Below are 18353 nucleotides of genomic sequence, written 5' to 3' on the forward strand. Positions count from 1 at the left end.
TTTATAAAGATTATGAGAAATGAGATCAGACTGAGTGGTCTAGATTCTAGAATACCAGGCAAAGGGACTAAGAATCATCCATGGTAGGGACTTTTCTCTCTTGTTGATTTTTGACTCGAGCTACATTTGAGCCTCTTAACTGCAATCTCCTAAGCGTTTTAGGTGAAAGTAATACAGTCTGTTTCACCACCAATTTTTGTTTTTTTTCTTTTCCTTAACCTCCCAACGCACATACAATTTTGATGTCAGCTTGCTTGAGTCTGGCCGAATGTGCCAGGTGATTCTAGCTTATATATAGTTCCTGTGCTTGAATAGTCAGTGGTCAGTGTGTGGCCCAGTTAGTTAGCACAATCCTTGATCTGAGTGTTCTGTCTAGTTTTTATGGTAAATGGGGGTCACGTAGGGTAGAGGAATAGAAATGAGTCTCATTCTTGTCTCACAACTTCAAAAATGTAAAGAATGGTGCAGATGTAAATACTCGCAGATATGGTGTCACCCCCACCCCCACCATACTTTTAAATGAAACACATTGAGCTTAAATAAAAGAGTTTGCTATGGCTTTGATTTCCCAGGCAGAGTGTCAGCTCCTGGTGGTCTTCCATCTCAAGTGAGTGTGGGCCTGTCCACCAACTTGAAACTGATTTTGTCAACATTCCCATTGACCGCAAATGCAGGCATCACACCAACAAGTCTTTGGATATAAACTAAAATCTCCCAAGGGTTGTTTGAGCGGGTCTGCAATTTTGTATAACGTTCGACTTCACGATAGCATTTTTCGTGCATTCGTCCAGCAATTACTGGGCATCTTTTCTTCTTCTTTTTTTTTTTTTTTTTAAAGATTTTATTTATTTATTTGACAGAGAGAGACACAACAAAAGAGAAAGAACACAACAGGGGAAGTGGGAGAGGGAGAAGCAGGCTCCCTGCTGAGCAGGGAGCTGGAGGTGGGGCCCGATCCCAGGACCCTGGGATCAGGACCTGAGCCGAAGGCAGACGCGTCAAGACTGAGCCACCCAGGCGCCCCTGGGCACCTCATCTTGGCGACACTTTGCATAAATAATGGTATTTCAAAAGAAGATATGTTCTCTGGCCTCGAAATATTAGTTTAGTGTGAAAGAATGACATGGAAACAGGTAAATGTGGGGCACTATCTCCATGCCAAAATGTAAGATAACACATAATATCAGAGGTGCATGGAGGAGAGAGAGACCTACAGAAGTCAAGCACTTGGGGAAGAGTATTATCCCTGGCAGGTCCAGTGGGTGCCACAAAATGTACCAGGATGGTCATTTACATTTCTCCTAGTGATTCATGCTCTTCTCGATGTTCCTGCTTCCCATGTAGGGGGCACAATCGGCCATTAAGGGAAAACGGTGATTGTCTTGGGGATAGGGAATGTGATCCTTCCCATCCTGCATTCAATGATAGCAGGACTATTTTCACCTTCCAACATTTGGTGTTCTACTGATCAGTGCCTCCTTCCTTATGTTACCTCCTTAGGCAGAGAAAAGGAGTTTCTTAAGGACACTATACTGTTCAGAGCTCCTCCTACCCAATTTAAATGAAGTAGCACGGTAGTACCTGTGGTCTAAGTGCATCTCCCCTATATTTTGTTCCGTCTTCCCTTATCATAGTCCACCTGGCACAAATAGCATTGCACTGACCAAGGGCTTGGAAGTGCATTTTTGCAATGTGCATGCTTACAGTTAGGTGCATTTTGGTGGGAGTTTCCTTAAGCAATCTCCCTTCCCCTGCGGGAGCCCTTTGTAAAAGCTCTTCTGTTCCATCTTGCACCATTTCCCTCCCTACCACGCTGGCCACTCTCAGTGCTGCCCTTGAGTTTTCTTTTCAACGAGGTCAAGAGACCACTATAATTTCCACATGGAGATGGTCCCAAGTTGTGTTTTCTCTGAACCTAAGGTAGTGATAGGGATTGAAAATAGAGAGAAATGTTGCAAAAGTTCATCTCAAAATGATGTGAAACAATTAACATGTGAAAATATAATTACTTTATCTATGGACACAGAGAATCCCAGGATGAGAATCCCAGGAGTTATCCAGAAACATGCTTTATAGACTTAAGGGAAGGGTAATAGGGGTTTTAGGAATCAGTCAGTTCCTTTATGACTGTTTGAAAATCCCAGCATGGGGGTGTGGACAGTGTTTATAGGAGACCCCTACAAGTTTGGTGGTTAGCCCAGTGGAAATACTGTGTGTGTGTGGGGGCCATATTGACTTTTATGTAGACTCTGGTGGCCAATTTCAGGGAATTTGGAAAAGATTTAGTATTACACGTCCATTCTACAGTGCTTATTGATCAGATGCCATTTACCTGTAATTAGAAACTCATGTCTTTCCAAATTCTAATTTTCCTTTTAAAGTAGCTCACTTCTAAACATTTGAGTAGGGAAGCGGAACTAGATGACAAAAATCATTTCTAGCTGTAAGACAGGAATCAACACAGTGCTGCGCACCACAGGCTGAATCCAGCCCTCCATGTGTGTTTGTAAATACCATTTTATTGGCACACAGCCACAGCCATTCATTTATATATTGTATACGGCTGCTTTTGTGTTACTGTGGCATAGATGAGTCGTGGGGACAGGGACAGTATGGCCTTAAAAGCCTACAATATTTATTATCTGGCCATTTACAGAAAAAGTTTGCTGACTCTTGGTCTAAGACACTATATATATATATTTTTTTTTTTCTTTTCTTTATTAGGGGCATCCCTTCTCTGTTCGTCCATTTCCTCAACTGCCCAAGAGGAGATCGGAGCAATGAATTCTGTGTCTCTTTCCAAATCCAGAGATTCTGAGTTTTCTTTTAAAACTCGCAATTTCTCAAACTGCCACAATGAAAAAAAAAGTTGAATAAAATTGAAATATGTTTTCCTTACTATCAAGAGGGGGCCCTTGCTATGTGTATCTCCTCATCTGGCAGTGATGACAGCTTTTACTGTCAACACAATTTTTTTGATTAGACACCTGGATTTTTCCCAGGGGCTGGTTGCACGGTAAGTAAAGAAATCCAGTGCACCAGCAAAGTGCTGCAGAGGCTAAGGCTGCTTTCTGTTCACCTGTTTGCTCTGAGGAATTCTCAGCTGGCTCTCCACTCACTGGATATCAGGAGGATCTGGCTGGGAAGGTTTAAAATGAAAAGCCAGTACCTCTCCTGGTGCACTGTTTGGAAACAAGCCACTCATGCTTACTGTAGCAGAGCTTTAAATATATTTTTTAAAGATTTTATTTATTTGTTAGAGAGAGAGAGAGTGCGCACAAGCGGGGGGAGCAGCAGAGGGAGAGGTAGAAGCAGACTCCCCGCTGAGCAGGGAGCCCGATGTGGGGCTTGATCCCAGGACCCTGGGATCATGACCTGAGCCGAAGGCAGATGCTTAACAACTGAGCCACCCAGGTGTCCCTGAGCAAAGCTTTAAATGAGGTGCCTTTTCAATGTGCTGTCCTATCTTTCCAAACTGCCCAACAGTATGAGGCCAGACAGGGCATACAATGGCATTCAATAACACATTGTATAAAACGCCTTCCTTTTCTTCACCTCTAGCCTGCAGGTATCATATTTTATAATTGATAGACAGCAAGTGGGCCCAGCTCAGGCTGATTGATTTTTGCAGGGCGAGTTTGGATCCTTCACCAGGCATGTCAAAGAAAGCAAACGGAAACTCTGCAGTTCTGTCGTTCTAACAGACTTCATTCAGATGGTTTGATTGTCTTGCCGCCTGTTAAACTCTTACATAATTTCACTTCTGAATGGGTAGGGTAGCTGAAGGATCAATGACTGGACATGAAGGGAGAACAGGATGTTTTGCTGCTTTCTGGATGGAACAGAAGCTTGCGGTAATACTTCTGTCCATTGCAATACTCATAATTATCCAAGGACTTCATTTTCTTCTACCTTTTAAATGACATCTCCTGGGACTCCTGGGTGGCTCAGTCGATTAAGCGTCTGCCTTTGGCTCAGGTCAGGATCCTGTGGTCCTGGGATCGACTCCCGCATTGGGCTCCCTGCTCAGTGGGGAGCCTGCTTCTCCCTCTGCCTGCCACTCCCCCTGCTTGTGTGTTCTCTCTCCCCCCCTTTCTAATGAATAAATAAATAAATAAAATCTTTTTTAAAAATGACATTTCCTAAATCAGTGCTTAGGTCAGACTGATGGGTCTTCCTTATAATGGGCCTCTGTGTGTGTCTGTAGGGGCTGGGGGGGTTGCCTATATGCACAGAGAGAGAGAATAGGAATGTATCTAAAAATCTGAACACTTGATTTACTCAGGATTGTATTGGAATTGCTTTCCCTTTTTGTCATCTTAAGAACATCTTTGCTTTCTCTTTCTTCCTCGCTGCTTTTCCTTTGCTGGAAATGATAGTTTCTTAAGGATATGGTCATATGGCAAGAAAAAGAAAAAATATTGAAATGTGTAATGCGGTGGCATGTGGACTTGACACTACAATTCAGATATATAGGGAAATGTGTCTTTTGTCTAAAAGTTTTCTGATTAGTGTTCAACATGCTTTATTCTCATTTAGCATGGATGAATAGTGCTGTAAATAATCCTGTTAGGTCAGTGACTGTCAAGAAGGGCATTGTGAGATTGTTTTATTTTTTTAAAGATTTTATTTGAGACAGAGCGAGAGCAAGAGAGAGAAGGAGAAGGGGGAGGGAGAAGCAGACTCCCGGCTGAGCAGGGAGCCCGATGTGGGACTTGATCCCAGGACCCTGGGATCATGACCTGAGCCGAAGACAGACACTTAACTGACTAAGCCACCCAGGAACCCCTTGAGATTGTTTTAATGAAAAATACTGCATTTAGCACCAACTGGGTCAGGGCAGGCAGAGAATATGCTCTGCAATATATTTGACAGTTTCAAACAGTGATACATTGTCCCATGTCCCAGCAGACATTCAAGTGAGTGAAAAATTTTTATTTATATGAGCATATAAACTCCATGTTGCTTATGAACACAAAGTATCTCTTACATAGTTTTAGTATGTCCTCTTCTCCAGCAATGCAAATACTGTGTCTATCAAGGGAAGATGGTACTTTATTTTGTTCTGAACTTTGCCAAGAGTAGTTCAGTATTTTGGAAAATCACACCACTGAGAGCAATGCCACTTGTGGATTGTGGCCTCTCCAATAGAGTACAACTGTCTTATTTTTTTTTTTAAGGTTTATTTATTTATTTGAGAGAGAGAGAGGTGGGGGGTGGGAAGAGCAGAGGGAGGGGGAGAGAATCTCAAGCAGACACCCCACTGAGTGCAGAGCCCAACACTGGGCCCAATCCCGGGACTCTGAGATCATGACCTAAGTCAAAATCAAGAGTTGGACACTCAACTGACTGAGCCACCCAGGTGCCCCCCAACTGTATTATTTGTACCTGTTTCAATCAAATATCCAACTTCTTCATTCTTCTGGTGTATCATAACCAAGTATTTACAAATTGAAATATATTTTATTACAAATTATGCATTTATCCTTTATATTACAGTTAAAGCATTACATTATGTTGATTGTCTTTTGAAATTATGTGCATAAATTAACAGTCAACAAGCTTTTTCTGTAAAGAGCCACATAGGAAATATTTTAAGTTTTGCAGGCTAATTGGTCTCTGTCACAATTATTCAACTCTGTCACTATAGTGAAAAAGCAGCCATAGACAATAGGTAAAGAAATGGACATGGCTGTGTTTCAATAAAACTTTATATTCTTCAATAACTTTATAACTTCAATAAAACATTGAAATTACCATTTAATATAATTTTCACATGTCATAAGATATTCTTTTTTATTTATTTTTTTGACTACTTAAAATGCAAAGCCTTCTTAGCTTTTGAGTGGTACAAAAACAGTCAGTGGACCGTCTTTGGCTACTAGATGATAATTTGCCAATCTCTGTTCTAATGCATCATGCTCAAGCATACACACTGAAATATATATTATTATGAATTACATTTATTTCTCCTTTACATTATAGCTAAAGCACTGTGTTAATTGTTTGAAATGGATATGTGTAAGTACTATCAATGAAAAGTTCTGTAAAACAACTTGGTAAAAATATTTAATATAAAACAGAAATTTTTGAGTGCTGTGAAGATCCTCACTTGTAATGATGAGATATATACAAGAGAGTGTGGCTTCTCATTGTGGTTTTGATTTGCTTTTCCCTGATGCCAAGTGATGTTGAGTATTTTTTCCTGTGTCTGTTGGCCATTTGGATGTCTTCTTTGGAGAAATGTCTGTTCATGTCTTCTGCCCATTTCTTCACTGGATTACTTGTTTTTTGGGTGTTGAGTTTGATAAGTTCTTTATAGACTTTGGATACTAGCCCTTTATCTGATAAAACATTTACAAATATCTTCTCCCATTTTGTCAGTTGTCCTTTGTTTTTGTCAACTGTTTCCTTTGCTGTGCAAAAGCTTTTTATCTTGATGATAAAAAGTCCCAATAGTTCATTTTTGCTTTTGTTTCCCTTGCCTTTGGAGACATGTCTAGCAGGAAGTTGCTGTAGCCGAGGTCACAGAGGTTACTGACTGCATTCTCCTCTAGGACTCTGATGGATTCCTGTATCACATTTAGGTCTTACAGCCATTTTGAGTTTATCTTTCTGTGTGGTGTAAGAAAATGGTCCAGTTTCGTTCTTCTGCATGTGGCTGTCCAATTTCCCCAGGACCATTTGTTGAAGAGACTGTCTTTTTTCCCTTGACATTCTTCCCTGCTTTGTCGAAGATCAGTTGACCATAAAGTTGAGGGTCCATTTTTGGGTTCTCTATTCTGTTCGATTGATCTATGTGTCTGTTTTTGTGCCAGTACCATACTTTTTCTGATGATTAGAGCTTTGTAATAGAGCTTGAAGTCTGGAATTGTGATGCCACCAGCTTGGTTTTCTTTTTCAACATCCTTTGGCTATTCTAAGTCTTTTCTAGTTCCATACAAATTTTAGGATTATTTGTTCCAGCTCTTTGAAAAATGTTGGTGGTATTTTTTTTTTTTAATTTAAAAGATTTTATTTATCTGACAGAGAGAGACAACAACCAGGGGGAACTGCAGAGGGAGAGGGAGAAGCAGGCTCTCCACTGAGCAGGGAGCCTGATGCAGGGCTTGATCCCAGGACCCTGGGATCATGACCGGAGCCGAAGGCAGACCCTTAACCAACTGAGCCACCTAGGCGCCCCTGTTGGTGGTATTTTGATAGGGACTGCATTGAATGTGTAGATTGCTCTGGGTAGCATAGACATTTTAACAATATTTGTTTTTCCGAGCATGGAACATTTTTCCATTTCTTTGTGTCTTTCTCAATTTCTTTCATAAGTGTTTTATAGTTTTCAGAGTACAGATCTTTTACCTCTTTGGTTAGGTTTATTCCTAGGTATCTTATGGCTTTTGGTGCAATGAGATACCACCCTACACCAGTCAGAATGGCTAAAATTAACAAGTCAGGAAACAACAAATGTTGGTGAGGATGTGGAGAAAGGGGAACCCTCTTACATTGCTGGTGGGAATGCAAGCTGGTGCAGCCACTCTGGAAAACAGTATGGAGGTTCCTCAAAAAGTTAAAAATAGAACTACCCTATGACCCAGCAATTGCACTACTAGGTATTTACCCAAAAGATACAAACGTAGTAATCTGAAGGGGTGCCTGCACCGCTTTATAGCAGCAGTGTCCACAATAGCCAGACTATGAAAAGAGCCTTAGATGTCCATCGACAGATGAATGGATAAAGAAGATGTGGTATGTATATATAATGGAATATTACTCAGCCATTAAAAAAGCGAAACTTTACCATTTGCAATGACATGGATGGAACTAGAGGGTATTATGCTAAGTGAAATAAATCAATCAGAGAAAGCCAGTTATCATAAGATTTCACTCATATGTGGAATTTAAGAAACAAAACAGAGGATCATAGGGGAAGTGAGGGAAAAGTAAAATAAGACAAAATCAGAGAGGGAGTCAAACCATAAGAGACTTTAATCATAGGAAACAAACTGACGGTTGCTGGGGGGGTGTGGGGTAACTGGGTTATGGGCATTAAGGAAGGCACATGATGTAATGAGCACTGGGTGTTATATAAGACTGATGAATCACTGAACTCTATCTCTGAAACTAATAATACACTGTATGTTAATTGAATTTAAATAAAATAAAATTAGAAAAAAAAAGAGAACATGGCTTTCCCAAGTACCTCTGGGAATAAAGAAAGAAGGCCATATTTATGGTTTAAATTGTTCAAGACAGTCAATTTTGTGAGTTTCAATAAAACTCAAAAATTCCTGTCTTTGATAAGGAAAATCAATCCTGGCTTATCTCTAATGCAAAGCTGTTAAGTGGTGTCTGCAGTTCAATACTTTTGGGCTTTCAGATATGTGTATCTCTTCCACACTTGGAACATGTTTCATGTCCAGCAGAGTTAGGCTGAAGTTTAGTGAAGTATCAGAGTTGTTTGTTTGTTTTTTTGTTTGTTTATTTGAGTTTTTTTGTAGGATATACTGCCTATGAGTTTTATTTAATTATCATCAAGGTGAGCATTACAAAATGTTTCAAAATGAGCCGCTGTAGGGGCACCTGGGTGGCTCAGTCAGTTAAGCATCTGACTCTTAGTTTCAGCTCAGGTCATGATCTCAGGGTCCCAGGATCAAGCCCCACGTCGGGCTCCACGCTAACCACAGAGTCAGCTTGAGATTCTCTCTCTCCCTCTGCCTCTCTCCACCCCGCCCTAAAATGAATAAATAAAATCTTTAAAAAAAAATGGGCCACTGGGTCTGAGTGCATTAGGTGAATCTGATCTCACAGACTTCTAAACCTTTGTCATTCTCCTCTTTGTCCTATGACGACCCTCCAATGATCTGGGAAGGAGGGGGAAGGTGGATCATGCAATATCAAGGCTCAGAGGAAGCATCAGAATTGTTCTGAACCAGAGAAATGTCGTTTGTCCACCTACTTGGTAAACTTTCCAACCATATAACTCTTGATCTGGTTTCTTAACTTGGTCAGGTGTAAAGAATTCCTAGCTGATTTCAAATCTCCCTGTCTTTCCCTTACCACAAATACCAGGAGTCTGTTGACTCTTCCACTTGGCTCCCTGGCTGGACAAAGTCTCTCCAGCCTCTGTGTTGAGGCCACTTCTCCCTTTGCCTGCTGCCCCAGAACAGATGCACTGGCCTTCCACTCAGCTGCCTTTAGGATCTTCCTCAAGGGCTGTGGGAGCTCTATCCATTCCACATGGAAATGGGGTACTGGGTAACCCAGTGTCCTTTGACGCATCCCAAGCCCTAGACTTGTGCTGGGCAACTTGAAAGGTGATATCTTTCCAGATCCTTAAGTAGGTTCTTTGTCCCTCTTCTATTTGTGTCTCAACCCCCACTCAACCCCCACTCAACCCCCACTGTCATCTCCAGAAGGAGTGGGCTTCTCTTTCACTCGTCCTGTGTCATAAACCATTCTTCATCAAATAACTGCAAGCCTCGGCGGGCTTAATGTCATACGCAGAAAAAGTATTTTCTCTCTACTATGGGGAGACACTTGGAGCTAAGCTATTGAAGCTCATAGGGAAGCCAATTTGGCAAATCCTCCCTATGCAAAGCTGTGCTTTCAAACGCATTGTCTTGGACCATGTTCTCTAACCCAGAATGATGCATCTGAAGGAGACTGAAAAAAGAACAAGATTTAAAGAAAGGCAATGAATGTCAAGGTTTAACGTTTGCTATGTACTCGCCAAATTACAGATATGGTTGAAATTACCTTATTTTCTTCCAGTGTGACTGACAGCTGAGATGTGAATGCAGTTCAGGCATCCACGCAAGTGTGTGTGCCGCCTGCACTTTGGGCGGACACCCACATGTAATAGAATCACCGCAGATCGCCCACCAACTGCCATAAAGGTTAAGGATTATCCTGAGGTCCTGTCAGCATGAGCTCACAGATCCCTATGCCATGTCCCAATTTCTTGGGCTTTCCATGTTTCTCCCTATGACGACCAAAGCTCTCACCATGATGATTTATATTCTTGTTTTCATTTTCCCGGGGCCTGAAGAAAGCCCTTCCCTCTTCTAGCCCAGCCCTTTTAGCAAATGCCCTACCTCTTTTCCATTCCTAAGGGGTTTGTGCACGTGTAGAGTTCTTGCCTGGCTTGTGGCTGGGATCAGCTTCCTCTCCTCAAGCCCAGTGGAGGGTGCGTGTGTGTGCGTGTGTGTGTGTGTGTGTGTGTGTGCGCGTGCCCGCACCTGTACTGGGGCACCTGTACGTGTGCGCACGCACGTGTACTGGGGCAGGTGCAGAAAAGAGGTGAGTCAGAGGTAGAGACAAGTGACAGGGGAATTCAGATAGGCTTAAATACATAATTTTTGTCGATTTCCCTTGCATAGAAATCTCCTGAGTGCTTTTTTTATAAAAACACAAAGACAGTATATTGTGAAAAAAAAAAAAAAAGGAAAAGGAGGGTAGCTGCTGCATTTTGTAGGATGACTTGTGGGTAGAAGAGGATTATTGTATGTATATTCACCCTTCTTCCCAGACAGGACACAGGGATCCTCCACTAGCCTCTCAGTGTCTCTTCCTTTTTTTCCCCCTACAGCTCAACAGAATTCACCAAAAATCCATGAAGGCTGGTGGGCGTACAAGGAGGTGGTCCAGGGAAGCTTTGTTCCAGGTAAATACACATTTATTCTTATTCTTTTATTTTTTTTAAAGAAAGAATTTGAATGAAATATAATATTATTTCCAGAATTTTGCATTTGCTGCACGCCAGGGAAGGTATTGCAAGGAGCAGTGGCATCTCTCGTACACAGTGGGAATAAGACTTTTCCGTCAAGGGGACGTTTGTTCAAGAGTGGCAGTTCCACCAAGACCCCCTTTCTCCATGGGAGCCTACAACCCTAGGCCTTTCCCTTGGGTGGCTCTGCCAGGGAGAGGGCTGCGGAGGACAGAGGGTTGAAGCTCTGTCTGTTGGAATTTGCTTAAGCGAGAAAGAGCCCTTTTTTTTTTTTTTTAACATTAATGAAACAGGAAGTCTGGAAAGGCTGACCATGACAGTGAGGCTTGCTGGGATGCATGCTGTCACTGATGTCACTTTAGTACCATCTGTGGTCAGGACTTAGCAGATTGGGCTAAGCATGGGCTAAAAATAATGGCCGGAGTGGATGCTGTCAGCATGAGTGGGGAGAGAACTGAAGACAAATTAGAGCCAGAAACATACCATGGCTTTAGTGTCAAAGGAAGGCGGGGGTCCCTGTGGTCCCCCACCACTCTGACCTTAATCACGGTCCTCCTCGTTCTGCTGTATCAGACTTTAGTTGGGAGAGAGGCAAGAGAAAGAGCAAGAATGTTAAGGAGAAGGACGGACAGAAAGGCGGGTGAGATATTTCAAAGTATTTTTAACTGCCTAGATGTGGGAAGGGAAGAAATGCAGCTCTTGAGAGGAGTCGATATGGAGTTCCCCATTTGGGCGCTAAGCACAGAGGGCTTCATGTGTCGGTGGAGATCTTTGTAGTTGGTGGCAGGTGGGAAGAGCGGTGTCCCCAGCTCACTTGGTTCATCCTTGGCTGCTGTCTCTTGTGTTCTGGTTCTTCTGTGGAGCTCCTGACGTCAACTGTGCGGAGCGCCGCAAGTTACTAAACCCCTCTGAGCATTACGTTCTCAGTTGTACCATGGGACGGTAACTAACCCATGCTCTTGGGGCTTTCCAGTAGGAGGAAAGCAGCTTGGTGAGGGAGAGGTGGGTGACCCATGAAAAAGCCAGCTGACTGCCAAATAGCCTCATAAACTGAGATTATTAACTGTACAAATTTACTATGGCACATTTATTCCTTGGCCCAGTGGGCATAGAAACTGGTCTTGATTAATTCACCCAGAAATGATCAGGTTTCTAATAATAATCTTGTAACAACTTAATCGACACAAGCTATATTCATGTGGCCTGATCTAGATACATGGCATTTTATCCTTGACAACTGGGGACATCCCTTGCCAATGGATTGAGTGCTTATGGTTTTTCTGAGGAATCTGCTTCTCATATTCAAGGCATCCCAGAAATTGTATTTATAATTATGTGCTTGTGCTTTGCAATTATGGAATTGAAGCAACAAAGGGCATTCCCTCCAGGTTATAATGAGCCTTGCCAAACTAATAATATCCTCCAATATCCTCTGTAGTGACCGAAGTGCTCACGGATAATACTGAATAAGCCCTGCAAAATTTTGCTTTTCTGCTCCACATTTTATTTTTGATGTTTTCCCCTCGGTTGGCACATCCCTTCTTTACATGTGTTCAAAGCCCTCTTTTGATTTGGTTGTTGCTTCTGAGACAGCCACAGGAAAGTTTTATCTTTCCTTTTGTGTGTTGATTTAAAAAAGCTGAACTTTTCCTCATTTCCAGCTTTATAGGAGATGATATGTATAAAACGTGCAGTGAGGACTCAAGTCGGACACACCTGGTGTTGAGTCTGGGTCTTTGGCTTCCTACTGGTCGTTCTGTCAGCAAATTGCCTACCTCCTCTCAGATCCTTGGGTTATTCATCTGTTAAAATGGAGATAAGGACCCAGTTAGCCTCATGAGGTTTTGTGAGGATTAAAATTATATAATGCAAGATAAGGTGCTTATGGTAATGTCTGAGGCATGGTGTGAGTACATGTCAGTTGTTCTGGGTATAACTATTATTATTTTATCAATAGCAGTGTAATTGGAAATTTGATACTTCTCTGCTTGGGAAAAAGCAGAAAGCTATAAACTGGAAACATAGTAATGCAAGTGAGGGTCTCTCATGATGCATAGAACAAGGAAAATGCTTAGTAATTTTTCCTTGGATTGGTGAGCTCACCTGCTCTCTACACAGTGGCCAACTGAGAAATGACTTTATCGTCCTCTGCATCTAATGGTCCCAAAGTCCTTTGGCTTCCTGGAAGAGGAGACTGGCATCTGATGATTTTACTTCTTACACTTTGGGGCACTCCACTCTGTTAAAAAAAGATAAGAGTCATGAGAATTTTTGAATTAAGTAATTGGACCTGAGGCTGTAGCATCTGACACACTCCAAATGACCTACTTTGTCTGAGTTGGTGCTTAGGGCAAATGGTGGACCCTTTATCTCTTATTATCATTGCTGAGTATAAGGTCGAGAGTGTTCTTTGCTTTGCCACTGGGATTTTCTTCATGTTACGGATGTGTGAAAAAGAAGAGAACTTAGTATGACTAGACTATTTGGGCAAGTTTTATTGCCCCATAGGTTCTTTGCAGGAATATCTAGAAAAAAGTTGGCATAACAGTTGTGAATCTGTGATTTCAACAAAGTTTGTGGTGCAAAGAAATACATGATTTCTCTAGCAATGGCAAGCACAAGGTTAATTTAGTACCAGAATAATCCACTTTGGTCAGTTCAAAGCACCTATGGAGTAACCACCTGATGCTGAGCACCATGCATGGGGCTGTTGATAAAGAGGTAACTGATACATGGTTCTCATTCAAGGGTACACCCACCGTCTAAAGAGGAAGATGAGCCACAAACCCGTGACTCGGTATAACAAGGGCTCTAATAGGGTTTATGGAACATGTAAAGGCATCCATAAAGGATTGTGATTCTGCCTGCCTGTTGATTAGCAGACTTTGTTGTTTTCCTGCTCAAATCCACACTTTCATCAAACCTCACCCCTAACTACAGCCTGCTTTGCAGGTGGAACCCTGATTTTATTTATGTTCACCCACCACACAGCCATGTGCTCAGAGAAGGAGTCCCTTTCCAGCCCTAGAAAGTTATTTTTGATTAGTATCTACCCCACTAATGGTGATTTCAATCTCTTTCTTGAGAGTGATTGATTTAGACATCATGATGGCTAATTTCATGTGTCAAATGGCTTGTCAACAATACCAAGATATTTGGTCAAACACTATTCTAGATGTTTTGGTGAAGATACATTTTTTTTTAAAGTAGACTCCATGCCCAGCATGGAGCCCAAAGTGGGGCCTGAATTCATGACCCTGAGATCAAGAGCTGAGCTGAGATGGAGAGTCAGACGCTTAACCAACTGAGCCACCCAAGCGCCCCACTGTGAAGTGTTTTTTTTTAGATGAGATTACCATTTAGAGCAGTGAAGCTTAGGTAAAGCGGATTACCCTCCCTAATGTCGGTGGACCTCATCCAATCAGTTGAAGGCCTTGAGAGAAAGACTGAGGTTCCTCAAGGAAGAGGGAATTGTGCTTCCAGAACCTTTTGGCCTCAAGCTGCAACATCAACTCCTCTCTGGGTCTCCAATCTGCCACCCTTCTCTGCAAATTACAGATTTGTCAGTCTCCACAATGAAATGAGCCCGTTCCTTAAAATAAATCTCTCTCTCTACACACAGACACACACACATTCTATTGGTTCTGTTTCTCTGGAAAACTCTGACTGATTCACTAATATAGACATGAGCCTGGGTAAACAATTCTGTCCACGGTGGGGACAAAAGCTACACCGAAGATGACGAAACAGAGACTTGGAATGAACGCAGCTCTTGCATGGCTTACTTGGTAGCATTAACTTAACCATGGAATGGCCTCATTTTCTTAAGTGAGACAACAAAACTCTTCCTGTTGGAGCTGTTTGGAGTCAGGCTTTTTGTCACTTGCAGCCCAAAGCATTCTCCCAGATTCAGGGTTCTCAGTGGAGGAGGAGGAGAGGGTGGGGTAATGTCGGAGTGAACCGAGCTGGCAATGGGGTCGAAATGCAGCGTGGGTGTGGGGAGTGTCTACAGGGCAGGGCGCACCATGGGGCTCATGCGTGAGATTCTTTGTGTTTCACGGTCAAGAGCGTAGACACAGTTCCTTTAAAAATAGAGGAATTATAAGACATCCCTGAGCTCTGGAGGGACACAATCAAATGTGTATTTTAAAAAGCCAGCTCTGGCTATAGTAATGAAGATGTCCTGCATTTTGATAAGAATATCAGAGACACCAAGGATTCATGAGGATTCATGAGGTGGCTTCTTTCTTTCTTTCTTTCTTTCTTTCTTTCTTTCTTTCTTTCTTTCTTTCTTTTTCTTTCTTTCTTTCTTTTCTTCTTTCTTTCTTTCTTTCCTTTCTTTTCTTTCTTTCTTTCTTCTCTCTCTCTCTCTTTTTTTTTTTAAATCATCCAGGCAAAGGTAGCAGTCACCTATACTAAGACTGTGAAAAAAAACAAACCAAAAACTGGGTTAATCATGTTATTGAAGGATTCGGCATGGGGTTTGTTTAGTGACATTTAAAGTATATCTCTCTTTCACACATATAGATAACACATTTGTCATTTAGCATAAATACACACATTTAACACATTTCGGAAAAATTTGTGCCAAATACTGTCTTTTCACATTCCATGTATCCAAAACAGTAGGGGAATAAGGCATTCTCTACCGAGGAGGCACTATGCTAGGCACTAGGGTTTCAAAAAAGAGATGGCCTCTGGCTTCCTTCAATCTAGTGGGAGAGACAGTCACTAAAAGTAATAAGGGGACTCTCAGCCCCAACACCTGCTTCACATGGCCATGTTTGAAATGGGGAGTTTCTCTCTCTCTTTTCAGACTAGGACATCAGAATCGAGGGGTTGCTTCCATTTGAAAGCTTTAAATCATGACACTTGGGGTATATATTTTTAGAACCTTATGAAACCCTAGAGCAGGTGAAGAACTTCTCTTCCATGTCACCACCTCCTAAGGGTTGCTCTCAGGATGCTGAATCTGACCTCTTGAACTCTCTCATCCAGAAAGTTCTCTCCAGACGCCTGCTTTCAGCTTGGTCCTTGGTGGATAAAGACACAAAGAGGGCACCTGGGTGGCTCAGTCGGTTAAGCTACTGACTCTTGGTTTCAGCTCAAGTCATGAATCTTAGGGTCGTGAGATCAAGCCCCGCATCAGGCTCCATGCTTAGTGTGGTGTCTGCTAAAATTTCTCTCTCCCTCTCCCCCTGTGCGCACATGCATACACTCTCTCTCTCTCTAAAATCAATCAATCAACCAATCAATCAATCTTAAAAAAAAAAAAAGACACAAAGGACATTCCACTGTGGTCTCAAGATGCTGAGGACAGTGGGAGAGAGGGAGATAGGTAACTATCCATCACATGACAGCATTTCTGGGATTGCCATGGAGGGTGTCCAGGGTTGCCCAGTTTGAGAGCACAGAGGGTTTCCCAGCCAATGCAGTGCCTAAACTGAGTCCCCAAGGGTAACATGTATGATTCTGCTAGGGCAGGGAGGGAAGAAATGGTGTTTCAGAGAGGGGAGGGAGATGGGCAACGTCCTCAAGGCTGGGAAGAGAGAGGCTCACTGTGCAAGGAGAGCTCAGGGGAGTTAGGGCTGAGGAGGGCAGCCTGAGTCCCGGCATCGAAGGCCATACCAGCTGCCAGTTTAGATTTTACCCTGGACGCACTGGAGTGCCAAGGGAGGGATGAAAGCTAATACAAGATTCAGGATGAGGAAGATGTGAGCTAAGACAGGAGCATTGGGAACTCTGAGGAGGGTCTAGCCTCCAAGGGCAGGAGCTTTGTCTCCCTTTACCCTACCCCTCCAGGACATAGCACAAACCTTGCATACAGCAGGGGCTCCATGTTTGCTAAATCAACTTGGATCAGAACAGAGGAATTGTTGCTCCTTGAAGCCAGGTATGAATCATCAGCAGCATCAGCAGCATCAAAATAAGCCCAGCGGTACCAAAGGAAGTAGGGCTACGAAGGTACATTGGAAAAACCTCCCATTTCCTACCTGTGTCTCCTTTACTCCTCCTACAGCATGTTTCACTTCTGACACTTCAGGTCACCAGATGGATGGAGCTTCTCTCACACAGCAAATAATTCTCCACAGCACCATCTGAGTGTCAATTTAACTCAATTCTAACACTTTCTACGTGGAGAGAGCGTCTGATCCCACAGGTTAAGGGCTCAGTCCCATAAGATGGCCACCTCCCCATTTCAGATGCCAATCCCACATAGTAGGTCCCCAGGCTACCCACGACTTCTGTCTGACTTGGCTACAAATCAGAGGCTCCCACAACCTCTTCTTCCAGTTTAATTTGCTAGAGCGGCTCACAGAACTCAGGGAAACACTTAACTTACATTTACTGGTTTATTAAAGGATATGATAAGTGATACAGATGAACAGCCAGATGAAGAAATACACAGGGCGAGGAGCTCCCATCCCCTGCAGCTGGGGTGTACCACCGCTCCCAGTACATGAATGGGCTCACCAACCAGGAAGCTTCCCAGACCCCCCACTATTGGGATTTTTATGGAGGCTTCCTCACATGGGCATGATCAATTACTGACTCTTTTGAGAACTTGGGTGGGGTGGGTGGAGGGGCTGAAAATTCCAAGCTTCTATACATGGCTCAGTCTTTCTGTTGACCAGCCCCCATCTAGAGGCCATCCGGGAGCCCACCTTGAGTTGTCTCATTAGAACAAGAGATGCTTCTGGTGCTCTCACCACTTAGGAATATAGAAGGGTTTCAGGAGCAATGGTGTGTAAAGAGTAGGCTTCGAGGTGTATTCCCGGCAGAGGAGTGCACCTGTGTAAAAGCTCAGAGTCATGCGTGGGCATGACATGCATAAAAAATGGAACAAACTTCACTGTGGCCGGAACGTAGGGTGTCAGAGGCAAAGTGGTTTGAGATCGGAGGCAGTCAGGAGCCTCTACATGCCTGGACCACACGTCAGGTATTCCACGTGAGGATCCCAGGAACAAAAGGAGGACAGTAAGAAGCTATAAGCAATTCGCTCTTCCTCCGAGATCTGGGAGGCACCAAGGGATCATGAAAGTGAGTTTCTGTCTGAATGATTCAAAAAGAAACCCGAAGCTTCGTTTCTGATCAGGATGGGCTTAGGAAGCTGCTTTGGCCACTGCACACCATCCTCGGGTACGTTCTTCAAAATCAAGGAGAAATGGTTTGCACGGGACAGTCTGTTCTCGCAGCATGCAGATTCCCACCCCTTCCTTGTTGGATAGGTTTAAGACTTCAAGATTGTTAGAAGATGCAGGTAATTATATCTATTGGCAACCACCCGTGGTTTAGCACCGATACCTAATTACCTGCGTTGTTTAAAATGGCCAATTTTCTCCACTTAAGACAGGCCCCTATTAGACGTCGGTAAAGAATGTGAGCTCTCTTTTCTCCCCGAAGTCCTCCTGGGGAGGGAAGCAGGCTGGATGGTGGGGTGCTTGGTGATGTAGGAAGACCTGTCCAGGGTCATACATGCCCCCCATTCCTCCATATAGTAGATGGTGCCTATATTCATTTTCTGTTGCTTTGTAGCAAATTACCATACAACTAGCGGCTTAAATAGACACACGTTCATTGTCTTGCAGTTTCCTTGGGTCAGGCGTTCAGGCACGGCTTAGCTGGGTCCTCT

The 18353-nt window shown here is 43.0% G+C and overlaps 1 protein-coding gene across 4 annotated transcripts in view; it reads left to right on the top strand.

Annotated features, from left to right (window-relative positions):
* Window positions 1-18353, top strand: part of CA10 (carbonic anhydrase 10) — a 494596-nt gene that overhangs the window by 68067 nt on the left and 408176 nt on the right. For all 4 annotated transcript variants that reach the window (XM_078065118.1, XM_078065112.1, XM_078065108.1 and 1 more), the window contains exon 3: window positions 10583-10657. In XM_078065118.1, coding sequence (XP_077921244.1) covers window positions 10583-10657 — 75 coding nt within the window. The remainder of the gene's footprint in view (window positions 1-10582; window positions 10658-18353) is intronic.

This window comes from Halichoerus grypus, chromosome 2 (assembly GCF_964656455.1).
Source record: "Halichoerus grypus chromosome 2, mHalGry1.hap1.1, whole genome shotgun sequence".
In the NCBI taxonomy this organism is placed as follows: domain Eukaryota; kingdom Metazoa; phylum Chordata; class Mammalia; order Carnivora; family Phocidae; genus Halichoerus; species Halichoerus grypus.